Source organism: Uloborus diversus, chromosome 8, assembly GCF_026930045.1.
Source record: "Uloborus diversus isolate 005 chromosome 8, Udiv.v.3.1, whole genome shotgun sequence".
NCBI lineage: Eukaryota > Metazoa > Arthropoda > Arachnida > Araneae > Uloboridae > Uloborus > Uloborus diversus.
In genome coordinates, this window is record NC_072738.1 from 79,434,478 (window position 1) to 79,448,331 (window position 13,854).

Genomic DNA, 13,854 nt, shown 5'->3' on the forward strand with positions numbered 1-13,854 from the left:
AAAAATATATCCAGTTCCTTGGCCGAAAACACAGCCTGAACTCTGCGACACCACACAGTAAAATTAGTTCCATCGAATGGCATAACACCGTACACTTCTTTTTTCTTAACATTACTGTTATTTGAAGAAGCCATATTTCATTAGTGTAAATAATCTCGTGAATGATAAAATCCAGAACTCAACGGCTGAAATCGCTCGTGTCAAAAATCTCAAGAACAACGCTCTGCTGTTGAGAATATTAAATGATTATCATGCCGTTGATCGAAAACATTTATTTATGTTGAAGAAACTATCTGCATAAACAGTGACAAAATATGTAATACTTAATAACCAAAGAACCAAAGCAGAGTAAGCACATAGACTATTTATAGTTTTAGTCCAAGATTAATAAGTTAACCAATCAATATGCACGTAATGTAAAACAACCAATGAGAAATAAATAAATAAAATATAGACAAAAGAAAAGGATTAACTTAAGAAAATTTAAGACCTCGGAGAGAGCTTCAAGTAAGCCCTGACCAATAGCAAAACGTTATTTATCCAAGTTTGCTTTTACCAATTAAAGTGCGATTATAGATATTTCAACAGAAACTGCAGTCCTTGGCTGGAAATGACTGAGCTGGCGGTGTATTTCATGTATTTCTGCTTTAGCCCTGGCTATTGGGCGGTAATTTACTGAATAAGTACATGTATATTTAGTAAGTTACCGCCCTATAGCCAGAGATAAGGGAAAAATACATGAAATACACCACCAGCTCAGTCAATTCCAATCGAGGACTGCAGTTTCATGCTTATTAGCACTCATCAGCCCGGCATAGGAGTGACTGAGCTGGAGGTGGAAAAACTCTTAAGGAAGCCAAGAGTGCCAAACAAACTGGTAGCTAATACAGAATTAGCAGATAGAATTAGCTACAGAATTGACTGAGCTGGCGGTGTAATTCATGTATTTTTGTCTTAGCTCTGGCTATAGGGCAGTAACTTACAAAATATACCTGCCTTGCCTTCAGTATTCAAGTTGAACCGAACCACTGCTTCGGTCACTCGTCTCATCACTGCTAATTCTGTATTAGCTACCAGTTTGTTTGGCACTCTTGGCTTCCTTAAGAGGTTTTCTACCTCCAGCTCAGTCACTTTCCTGTGCCCGGCTGATGAGTGCTAATAAGCACGAAACTGCAGTCCTCGGCTGGAAATGACTGAGCTGGCAGTGTATTTCAAGTGCATGTAGTTTTTAGAGTTGGTTTTGCATTCAACATTGATTTTTCTTTTTGACACAGTGAACTACTCACATAAGCACTGTAAGAATTATTTTCTTTTGCTTTGTAAGCTTCAAATCTGAGCTCTTCGGCCGAAATATCACTGAAGCCTGGGAAAGCAGTTTTACTTGGATCAGGGTAATAACAAGTAAATGGCCATTGTTCACCTAATTCCCATGCTGTAGCATCTTCTTTAACCAATCTATAAAAATAAAATAAAGAACTGAATTAAATGAAATTGAAATAATAAATTTAGTGAAGGAAAAACACATCATACACACAAATTAATATGATAATGCTTTAGGATATCTCAGTGAGAAATGATGCATTTGCTTGAAAGAGAACTAAACGAGCTGATGTGTGCATCACATGACTTCCTTCTACCCATAGACTAATAATAAGAGTAGACCGAGCTTTCTCATTCTTGCTGATGAAGAAAATTGGTTCATAGATGTATCATGTGACTGGTGGAAGGGCTTGGCGAAGACTTTGGCAGCATGGTTGCTAGATGGAAACATTATCTATAGTTTGGCACTCGACATGTATTTTAAGACGTAATGTGTTTTCATTATAATTTTTTTCCAGGTGCTGAAATTGAACTGTTTTTCTTTTAGTTATGCATTATTTTGACATTAGTAATTAATTTTTGATCACAGTTTTCAGTAACTTTTATTTCATTCGGAACTGCTAGGTCAGCGTTGGCGTTAACGTAATGGCGTAAACGTTTTGCGTCAAGGTAAAAATATACTAATTAGTATCTTAAATTGAAATTGTAGGTAAAAATCTTACTGTTTGCCGATTCTTTTTAGGCGCTTGTATCTTTAATTACTTAGAGAGTTATTGAAATTGAATAAGGAAAATGCACAGTACTATCTAAACGAAAAACTCACTATATTGACAAAATTTTTACAACTTAGAATAACAAATTGACAAATCGGACTCCATTAAAGATCATTCTTCCGTGTTCCATCAATTCAATTTATTTTATTTATTGTTGATCGTCTGCTGCGATCAGCGCCCGCTGTTGCTAGGAAATCCACTAGTCACATGGTTTGGTTTATGAGCAGCAAAAGGGTTGCCATAGCTCGGTCTACTCTTATTATTAGTTTATGCTTCTACCCCAATTTAATGTCATTTCCCAATTACTGGCAATTTTAAGGTGATTCAATAGTTTACTCTCTAAAATATTACCAACAGTGGTCAAATTGAAATCAGATTTAAAAAAAAAAAATTTGCCAGATTTGTCGCCCAGTTGGCGACCAAAAGACTGGCGATATATCACCAAATGTCCGCCAAATTATAACACCACTTGAGTTTACATCGAAATGAACAATGATTTCCCCCCAAAAAGGGGCAAAAGACCCTTTAGTAAAACTCGAATGCAACCAAAAGGGGAGGTGCACAACAAGACTCCACTAGGAGTCTACGTACCAAATTTCAACTTTCTAGGACATACCGTTCTTGAGTTACGCGACGCACATCCGTACATACATACCTATGAACATACAGACGTCACGAGAAAAATCGTTGTAATTAACTCGGAACCATCAAAATGGATATTTCGCATGTCTATAACTTCTTAGGCACTTATCCATGTGTGGCCCTGTCAAAAAAAAAAGCCTCATCACTCATTCGGGGTGAGTAAAATGGAAATTAAGGTCGACTGTTGAGTGAAAAAATTTTCACGAATACAAAAATTCCTTTTTAAATAAAAGGAAGTAAAAAGGATTTATTTACATATAACTAGTGTGTATATAAAAACTTATTGTCAGAATACATTTTGTTAGGATATTTTCTTGCACATCATTTTAATTATCTAAAACACTCAACAAGTTTCCTTTAGGGTATGACATTAAAGTTTAGAAAACTAAGAACCTCATGTCAAGGTAATTTTGATCTCAATAACAACTTTAGACAAGAATTTCAGGTATTTGACAATTATGTCAAAAACCATGGCAAAAAAGGGTTTTTTACTTAACGGTAAAAACCGTGCTTAAAACCGGATAAAACCTAACTGACAAAAACTCCAACCCTGCTGTAAAAGCACTCATTTTCGCAAGGCTTTAATTTTCATGACGAAACTGAACACAGTGTTTTCTTAAAATATGTAAGAAACTAATTCTGAAAATCTGAAAGCAATAAGAAGTTAAAATGATTAAAAATAACGAAGCACTTTTATGGAAGTGGTAAAAATTACGGGCACGAAAAAAAAAAAACGATGCAGCAAGCTTAATAATTAAAATTAAAAAATTCTTACTCAGCAAATATCTGGTCATTTTCATCTATTTTCTTGCTGAATGTAGGAGCAACATTTTGATATGTTTTGATCTCAGACTCAGGAACTTTGAAGCTGAAGGAGCTTGCGGCTTTTGGAGTACTTGTTTGGTAATCAGATTGTGCACTCTTATTGAATTGTGACTTTTGTTTATAATCAGCAGACAGCCAACGGAAGCGATTTTGTCCATATGTGTTATCAGAATCTGAAAAATAAAAGCAATGTATAATTATAATAGAAAAATACAAGTTCTGAAAAGCCAAAATTCTTGGTCAAAAAGATCATCATTTATTTTATATATATATATATCAGAGATAATAAGAGATCAGATCATATATATATCAGATACGTCACACTGACCTCCCATTGGGGCGCCCCTGCTTACACCAGTGTTTTGAAACAATTAAGAGATCAAAATGGCAAATATCATAGACAGGGCTCTATTCATCAGTGCTCGGATTTGTAGTCGGTGCGGTATCAATGCATTGGTTTAAGGAAAAATACTAAATGGGTTTATTGATGTAGGATGTACACCAGTTTTTTGCGATGCATTGCCCAACTCTAGCTAGCGTGAAGTTTTAAGGGAAAGTGCCCCTAAAGCTGATTCGTTTTTTGTCAAATTGGGCAATATTGAATTATTATTGATTTAATGAGATAAAAAAATTTAAGAATGTGGAGCACCTAAATTCAGGATGGATAGCCACTGTAGACTCCCCTTTCTCCAAAACTGAAACTTTTATTTTCATGAAATAACATGAGAAGTCCATCTATTTGGAATTTTTAGCTTTTATTTTCATAAAATGAATCAATCCACAGTGAAAAAAAAAACCTTTTTAAATTGATCGTTAATTTTTCACTGTGAAAAGTGAAGAGGCAAGGTCCTTTTTACTTAAATGAGGGAGCAGTTGCCTCCCTTGCCTCTCCATATGAGCCCTCCATGCTCTAATAAGTTGAAGCTTGACTGACATTGATTTTATACAAATACAAAAGTGACGACCAGCAACAGGCTCTGGGCCCAGCTAGACTGGTCCTAGTCAATTTACAATCCCCAGTGAAGATCAATGGCCCTCTTAAAACTGTCTACTCCTTTGCTCATTACCACCTCTTCCGGTAAGCTGTTCCAAGGTTCCACTACCCTGCTAAAATAATAATTTTTCCTAATATCCATGTTAGCCTGAGATTTAAATAGCTTAAAACAATGACCCCTTGTCCTGTTTTCAGTGCTAAACTTCAGCCCCGTAATATCTTTCATTTTAATAAATTTAAACAACTGAATGATGCTCCCTCGGTCTCTTCTTTGCTCAAGACTGTACATTTTCACCCTTCTAAGCCTGGAATCATAATCTAAGTGGGAAAGTCCACTTATTAGCCTTGTAGCCCGCCTTTGAACCCTTTCCAATACATTAATGTCTTTCTTAAGATAAGGAGACCAAAACTGAACAGCATACTCCAAATGGGGTCTTACCAAACTTCTATATAAGGGCAGAAGAACTTCTTTAGATTTATTTGAAATAGATCTATTGATAAACCCAAGCATCTTATTGGCTTTGTTGCTAGCAATGCTGCACTGTTGGCTAAACTTTAAATCCTGACTTATTAGGACCCCCCAGATCAGTAACTTTGTCTGCCTGACTAATGACTGAACCTTGCAAATAATAACTTGTACACTTATTTCCATGCCCTAAATGTAGCACTTGACATTTCCCAACATTAACAGCCATACCCCATTTATCAGCCCACTCCATAATATGATCTAGATTCTCTTGCAGCTGATTTGCTTGTTCTTCATTTTCTACAGTCCCCATAACTTTGACATCATCAGCAAAACAATTCATGTTCCCAGAAATATTTTTGTGAATATCGTTCATAAAGACAATGAACAAAACAGGCCCTAACACTGATCCTTGAGGAACCCCGCTTAAGACCTCACTCCAATTAGAATAATTTCCTCTTACAACTACTCTTTGCTTCCTTCCGGTCAGCCAATTTTTTACCCAAATGAAATTTTTCCCTCCTATTCCTATATCAGCTAATTTGCTAAGTAGAGCAAAATGCGGTACCTTATCGAAAGCTTTTTGAAAATCAATGTAAACAACATCTACAGGCTTCTTATTGTCCAAAGCCATGGTAACTTTGTCATAGAAATGTAATAAATTAGTTGCACAAGATTTACCTTTCCTAAAACCGTACTGAAAACTAGTCAATAGATCGTCTAGATCGATAGATAGTCGATCGATAGATAGTCTCTAGAAAATTTACTATCTTAATTTTCATCAATGTTTCAAAAATTTTGCAAACCACCGAAGTTAGACTCACAGGTCTATAATTTCCCGCACTCCCTTTAGACCCTTTCTTGAAGAGCGGTGTAATGTTAGCCAGCTTCCAGTCCTCTGGCACTGTCTCTGGCATTTTCGTGAACTTCAGTGAAAAAGGGACACGTTATTGCTGCACGGTTTTGAATAGAAATACTTTTGCAAAAGTCAAGGGCGCATATAAAGGAGAGGCTGAGCCCCCGGACCTGAGGGAGCTCGGGCCCCCTCCAAAATCTGTAAAAAAATTAAATTATATTAAGTAGTTATTTGGTTTCAGTCTGCTCACAAATATTTTCCGAACTTTTAGCTAGGAATAAAATAAATAAATGAATAAATAATGATAGGGATGGATAACAATAATTATAATACGTTTGATCAGGGATTTCCAAACTGGGTGCCACAGGAAGAGGCAAGGGGTGCCGCAAAGTGTCTATATAGCAACAATATGTATACTAACTAGACTAGGGTGCCGTGACAAAATTCGGTGCCGCGAATCGAATAATTTTGAGAACCCTGCATTACAGGGTATCAGTCAATAGTGGTCAGAAGGGGTCAGGGGATCCGTACCCTTTACTCAAGAAAAAACGTGTCTTGGAGAAGCGAAGTTATTTTAACAAAACGAAAAGCAAATAACGCAGGGGAAAAAACTCAATTCCTTCAAAATGAAATCTTTATACACATTTTTGTAATAGATGCAGATTATTGTTTAGCAAATTAAGTTCCCTGCTCTTTCTTTCACTCTCCCCCCCCCCCTTTTTTTTTTCTTGTCAATCTGAAAAGAAGGATCTTCAAAATGTTTCTCTCCTTAACTCTCGTCATCTGAAAGAAATTTAGAATAAGTTCTAATTGTTCGGTTGGAGTAATATTGGAAAATTGATGTCCTAAATACAGCTTGAAGATTTTGTATTTTCCAGGGAGGAGGTTTTATTTCATTTGAAAAAGATTAAAGCAACTAAAGCTCCGGGACAAGACAATATTTATCCAAAAATTTTAGTTGAATGTGCAGAGGAATTAGTGGATGTTATTTTGAATATTTTCAATGCTTCTTATAACTCGGGGATGGTGCCAGAGGACTGGAAGCTGGCTAACATAACGCCACTCTTCAAGAAGGGGTCAAAAGGTAATGCTGGGAATTATAGACCTGTGAGTTTGACTTCAGTGATTTGTAAGATTTTCGAAACTTTGATCAAAATTAAGATCATGAAGTTCTTAGAGACTAATAGTCTGTTGACTAGTTTGCAGTATGGTTTCAGGAAAGGTAAATCTTGTACTACTAATTTATTGCATTTCTACGACAAGGTTACCTCAGCTTTAGATAACAAAAAATGTGTGGATGTTGTTTATATTGATTTTCAAAAAGCTTTTGACAAGATATCGCATGTTGCTCTTCTCAGCAGGTTAGCTGACATAGGAATAGGAGGAAAAACTTTACTTTGGGTTAGAAATTGGCTCACTGAAGCATGAATTGTTTTGCTGATGATGTAAAAGTTATGGGAATTGTCGAAAATGAAGAACAAGTAAAACAGCTTCAAGAGGATTTAGATCATATTACTAAGTGGGCAGATAAATGGGGTATGGCAGTTAATGTAGGGAAATGTCAAGTGCTATACTTAGGTCATGGAAATAAGCGTATGAGATATTTTTTACAGGGTTCAGTCATAAATCAGGCAGAAAATGTTATGGATCTGGGTATCTTAATAAATCAGAACTTCAAGTTTAGTCAACAGTGCAGTATTGCTAGTAATAGAGTCAACAAAATGCTTGGTTTTATCAATAGATCTATTTCAAACAAATCTAAGAAGGTTCTTCTGCCTTTATATAGCAGTTTAGGAAGACCTCATTTGGAGTACGCTGTTCAGTTTTGGTTGCCTTAGCTGAAGAAAGATATTTTTGTATTGGAAAGGGTTCAAAGAAAGGTAACTAAATTAGTAAGGGGACTCTCAGATTTAGATTATGATACCAGACTTAATAGGCTTAACATGTATAGCCTGGAGCAAAGGAGAATCAGAGGGGACATGATTCAGTTATTTAAATTTATCAAAATGAAAGATGTAAATGGATTAAATTTTTGCGGGGAAAGCAGGACAAGGGGTCATTGTTTTAAGCTATTTAAATCTCAGGCTAACATGGAAATTAGGAAAAACTACTACTTTAGCAGTGTTGTGGGCACTTGGAATAGTTTACCGGAAGAGGCGGTAATGAGCAAGGGGGTTGATAGCTTTAAGAGGGCCATTGATCTTCATTGGGAACTAATTAATTGACTAGGACCAGCCTAGCTGGGCCCAGAGCCTGTTGCTGGTTGTCACATTTGTATTTGTATTTGTAAAAAGTCTGAAATTGTGCCTTTAAGATTTCAATTTTGAAAAATTTCGGAAGGACATTCCTAATCGCTCCTTACCTCTAAACATCTCCATTCTCCAAAGATAACCTGAAATAGCATTTTACCGTTCAGGGGAAGATTCTCGAACTCTTCCTTTCCAAAGATTGCCTGATGTTGAGAAAAAATCTGAATTGCTTTTGAAAAGAACCTTAAAATAGAAAACTTCAAAAGTTGCTGACTATTGATGAGGTAATTGCGCCCGACATCTCCTATTTCTATCATCACCCCCTCCCCTCCCGTCCCATTTGTTTCTAGTTAATCTGAAAATAAAAAAAAGTATTCAAAATAATACACTTTGCAAGCTCCCTTTACCCACCCAAACCATAAAAGAGCATCTGAAATCTCGTTTTTAGGGCTTCAATGACAAAAAATTTCCAGGTGACAATTACCAAACGTATTGTCTTTTAATAGCATTGAAAATCAATTAAGATTACTTTTCTGGTGCTTCAATTTTGAAAAAAGGTTGAACCCCTAGCGTTACCAAATGTAGTTCACAGTCTCATTTTAAAGACTTCAACTACGAAAAATTTTGGACGAGATCCCAATTGCTCCCATATGAAATCTGAAAATCTACACTTTCTAAAAAATTAAGGTGGAGAGTGTTTCACCTAGTATCACTGAATACTAGGTGAAGTATCACTGAATACTAGGTCTAGTACCCTTCACCTAGTATCACGGAATATCTCTTTAAAACTTGATAAAACAACCACGAAGTTAGTCTGCGTTTTTAGAACTTCAATTTCCAAGGCGGATGGAGGGGTAATCGATTTAGCTCTTAAAAAAAAATCGATTGGGGGCAACTTTGAAAAGTCTCATTCTTTTCATTACCCTAACGTTGACAAATGTAGCAGAAAATGACGTTTTTAAGCTTTCAAATTATGAAAATTTCCGCTGAAGTCCCCTCGAATTTTTCCTCCCTGTAGCATCACCAGAGACCATTTAAAACTGCGTTTTTAGGACTACAGTTGAAAACAAATTTTGAAGAGTGCCCTCCTGAAACTATTTTTGGGTTGCGCCACTGGGAGACGGAATGAAGTCCTTGCCCTACCTCAAAAAAACGAGATCAGCACCGTTGTTCCCTCTCTCAGAAAAAAAATTACAATTACAAAAAAAAAAAGTCGGGGAGGGGAGCTAATCTTGGTTATATGTGCTCCCTCTAAAATACATATATACTAGGGTGGGCCGAAAAAACAATTTTGGAAATCTGTTTTTGGATAGTGCAGAAAAGTTGCTACATGGGCCCATTATTACCCATAAAAAATTTCGCTAAATTTGTTTAATATTTAGCAGGCGCTATTTGACGTTGAAAAACTGAAAAAAAGGGCAAAAATGCGCTTTTTTCAAAAAAAGGGGGGGGGGGGGCAAAAATAAAAGTTTGATGCTAGTTTCAGCAAACATTAGAAGTATCTGTCAGTGAATTAGTTGAAATCCTCAAAGACTTTTATACATTTCGTAAATATTTAGCTACACTGTTTTAAGACTGAAACATGGGAAAAATGAAAAAAAAAAAAGAAAAAAATTTTTAAAAGTAACTACAAAATAAGTAAATACTGAAATGTTACGCAATACGTTACTTAGAAGAAACAGTGAAAATTCAATCAATTTTATGCGACATTTGTGCGCCAATTTTAAAAAAAAATGCAAAAGAAATTTCGCAAGGTATTATAGGCTTTACAAAAAAGTATAATATGAGCTTGCTTAACTTATCAGTTATTTGGATGCGACGGAACAAATGTAAATACGGGATGGAAAGGTAGAGTATTTCGTTTACTTGAGACATATCTCAAAAGACCTTTACAGTGGAACATATGTCTGCTGCATACTAATGAGTTGCCACTGAGGCATCTTATTCTGGAATTGGACGATTGCACAAAGGGGCCACATTCATATTATGGAGCTATCGGATGACTTCTTAGAGATTGTAAAAAAAATCCAATGGTCAAATTTGATAAAATTGACTGCAATCTTCTGGTTTTGGACATGGAAGATATAAAAAATTTAAGTACCGAACAACAATATTTGTATAGAATCTGTCTTGCCATAAAAGATGGTAGTTGTCCTTCTAGCGTGGCTGACAGTAGCCCAGGTAAACTCAGCCATACGCGATGGCTGACGACTGCAACCCGTTTGTTACGCTTGTATATAGGCACTCCAACTCCATCAGAAAATCTTACAATGCTTGTAAAGTATGTAATATTAGTTTATGCTCCAATGTGGTTTGAAATAAAAATGAAACCGAAGTGCCAGTATGGTGCCCAACATTTTTCGAAAATGATTTCTCTTACCAGGCAGTTTCCAGACAATGTTAAGGAGATAATTTTCAAAGTTCTCTCAAATAATGCATATTTCGCTCATCCTGAACAGCTACTGTTGAAAACGTTGTTTGACTCAAGAAATTACATTCGGGAATTAGCTGTTAGGCGCATTCTGAACTCTAGAAATAAGAAGACGAAGAGTTCGGATGATGTACGATTTTTTAAGCATCCTAAACTCAATTTTGAAGCCGTTGATTATGTCAATTTAGTTAGATTGGGCAAACTGTGTTGTAACAGAGTCACCTCTTACAATGCATCTAAAAGACCAACAATTGAAAGAAATGCGCAAAGAAAAGCTTACAGAGTTCACTTTCGAGAAATTTCCCTGCCACACGCAAGCTGTGAAACGTTGTGTGAAATTAATAAATTTGGAATTTAGTTTTTAAAAAAAATTTCGACAAAAATTTATTTTTCTCTTCTTTTTTCGGTTTTTCAGTGTCAAATAGCGCCGGCTAGATATTTTTTAATATCCAAGACATTTTTTGTGAGTGCTAACTAGCTCACTACGCAACTTTTGCCCGCTATCCAAAAATTGATTTCGAAAATAAAAAATTTTCGGCTTTTTTCGGCCCACCCTAATATATACGCCACTGGCAAAAGTTCTTTAAAAACCATATTCAACTCACTGCCAATCACCCTTCCTTATCAGGGATTGATTTACGGCGGGGCATTCGGGGCCCGGGACCAGGGCACCAAATTTCTGTCATCACTTTTTTTTTTGAGCAAAAAGACAGAAAAAAAATTCTAAAACAGTTTTATGATGGACAATGTGAAGGAGTCATATTAGACTCTAAGCAAAGTTTCAAGGTTTCCTGCTTTTATGTAATCTGTGAAAATTTGATAACAAAACTAAAATTCAGGATGTCAGCCTATGATGGCACATTAAAGAAATTTTCTTGCTTGTTTGAATGCGACAAGCAAAATATTCAAGAAAGTGCAAAAGATCTTTAAAAATCTTTCTCCTGTGATTTGTAGGAATCTTTTCCTGATGAATTTACATATTAATTCAGTCATCGGAAAAGAAAGTTTAATCACTGAAAAGTTAAAAAAAAAAAAAAAAAAATCCATAAACTTGGGAAATGGATAGTTTTGCCAATGTAGATGCAGCCCTGAAATTGTTTTTTACTTTGCCAATCTCCAATTGCAGTGGAGAATGATCATTTTCGCTATTGAAGAGTTGCGTACTCTCATTTCTGATAGTAAATTATCTTCATCAGCTCTATTATCAATAGAAGGAAGTTTGATCGCAAAACTTGGTTATAAGGACACTATTGATGAATTTACTTCAAGAAAACAAAGGAGAAAACAAAGGAACACAGAAAGCACATTATGATTCACATTAACATCATAGTTTTTCCATCGGCGACTGTAAAAAAAATTCTTACATGAAAATCAGGAATTTATTTTAGATTTATATTAAATGATTTCTTTGAAAAACATCTTAATTGTTAACTTTTTTCGTATGAAATCGATATTTTAAAGTTTTCTTTCTATCAAAATAATATCCAAAAATTACTTTTATGTTTTTTTTGTGGGGGGGGGGGGGACGCCATATTTGTCAGTGCCCCGGGGCACCCAGGTGTGTAAATCGGTCCCTGTTCTTTATGTCCCCAAATTCACTTCTCACAAAAATGATGGAAACAACATTCAGAAATTAAAAATGTATTGATTCAAAAGCTGGCAATCACTTGGTTTGGCGACTTGTTTACTTTCTACCTCGACAATAGGAAAATTGCTTAAAGCAATTGCCGATCTCTACATGAATATGGCAAACCTATAAATAAAAAATTAAAGGGAGAAGGGACACCTGTTGGTCCGGGCCCAAGCCTGAACAGGGGGTCCCGAGATTTTTTAAATGAGGGCTGAAATGTATGTAGGGACTCATAAATAATATGGGGGGGGGGGGGTGTCCCTAAAAATTATTTGTGATGGGCCTCGAAATTTCTGTGTATGCCCCTGATCTTGTGATCAACAAAACATACAGTTTGCAATAAATATCAATTTAAATTAAAATCTTCAAAAGTAAAAAATGTGACAAACCTTCACGAAAAAGTATGGAAAAACTATAGCAACATATGGAGGGTTAAGATCTTCAAAATTGTTTCAATTTCCTTTATAAGCTTAGCATGAAAATGAATTTTCAAAGAAGAATAAATTACTTACAACTGTCATTTGAAGAGTATCGCTGTTCATTGGCGATTTTTTGATGCGTATTACCTCTGTTAAATTTTTCATGAGCATTGTTTGGCTCAGATTCAAAATCTACTTCTGAGTAGTAGTAATTATCATTACCGTAGCGATTGTAGTTATACTGATTTCTATCAGGTCTATTCGTAGACTCGTTGCTGTAGCGATGATCTTTGTATTGATTTCTATCAGATCTGTAAGCAGAATCGTTACTAAAGCGATTGGGTGAATCATACCGATAATTTGAAGCAGGTTTATCATAAGTGTTATAATTAGAAGAATATGAATAGTCAGTATAGCGAGATGGTCTATTTTCACTATACGATGTTTGACCTGTACGTCCGTAACCATAGCCTTGTGAATTCCTGTTTTGATTTGAAGGATCTGGGTGTTCGAAACGGCATCTGTCACCGAAACGGCAGGTTCCTTGAAGGAAGAAGCGACAAACTGTCATTGTGAAAAGGTTCTAAACGAATGAGCATCAATTCAAGCTTTGAACACGAGTACAGTACATTCGAATTTCGGATTAAATACTCAATTAAACGTCAAAACATAGGACCGAATACACATGCGGGAAAGCAATTTTCCGCCCGTCAAAACGAAAATTCATAACAACTCAGTCGAAGTTGTACTCCAGTTTTGGAGTTGATTGTAAAAGGATATTTAAATTGAAATCATATGGAATTTTTTATTTAATGCGGAATATACATTTAGAAAGAAGGGGTTTTATAATCGAATGGATTAAATTTTATTTATGCTCGTAAATTCTGTAAACATTCATATTCTAAATTTTTAATATGATCTGTCATTACAAAATGACTTTAACTTCCACTACAACTTTTTTTCAAGTTTTCTGAATAGCGTATTGTTTTGATTGACGAGTTGTTATTTTAATCTAATAAAACGAATTTATGAAGACTTTTTTCTAAATGAACGTCAACAAACACATCCCTTCTCTTTTCAATCCTACTTTTGCCCCTGAAGCAAAATGCTATCTGAATCTGAATAACTGATAGATCTGACAATGTTCTTATACTTTCAAACCATACACTTGTATTCCTTTATAGATTTTTAGGAACAAACGACAAAAAAATCGTCAAACTTTTTCAACAAAATCCGTATGTAAGAATTC

General features: G+C 35.5%; 1 protein-coding gene across 1 annotated transcript in view; it reads right to left on the bottom strand.

The window, feature by feature from the left end:
* The window catches only part of LOC129227836 (nucleoporin NUP42-like), a 31,520-nt gene extending 17,765 nt beyond the window's left edge, over positions 1-13,755 (bottom strand). Inside the window, exons 1-3 of the mRNA XM_054862450.1 lie at positions 12,699-13,755; positions 3,511-3,733; positions 1,287-1,455 (exon numbers count right to left, since the gene is read on the bottom strand). Of these exons, the coding sequence (XP_054718425.1) occupies positions 1,287-1,455; positions 3,511-3,733; positions 12,699-13,176 (870 nt within the window). The 5' untranslated portion in view covers positions 13,177-13,755. The remainder of the gene's footprint in view (positions 1-1,286; positions 1,456-3,510; positions 3,734-12,698) is intronic.
* Positions 13,756-13,854: the final 99 nt, after the last annotated feature.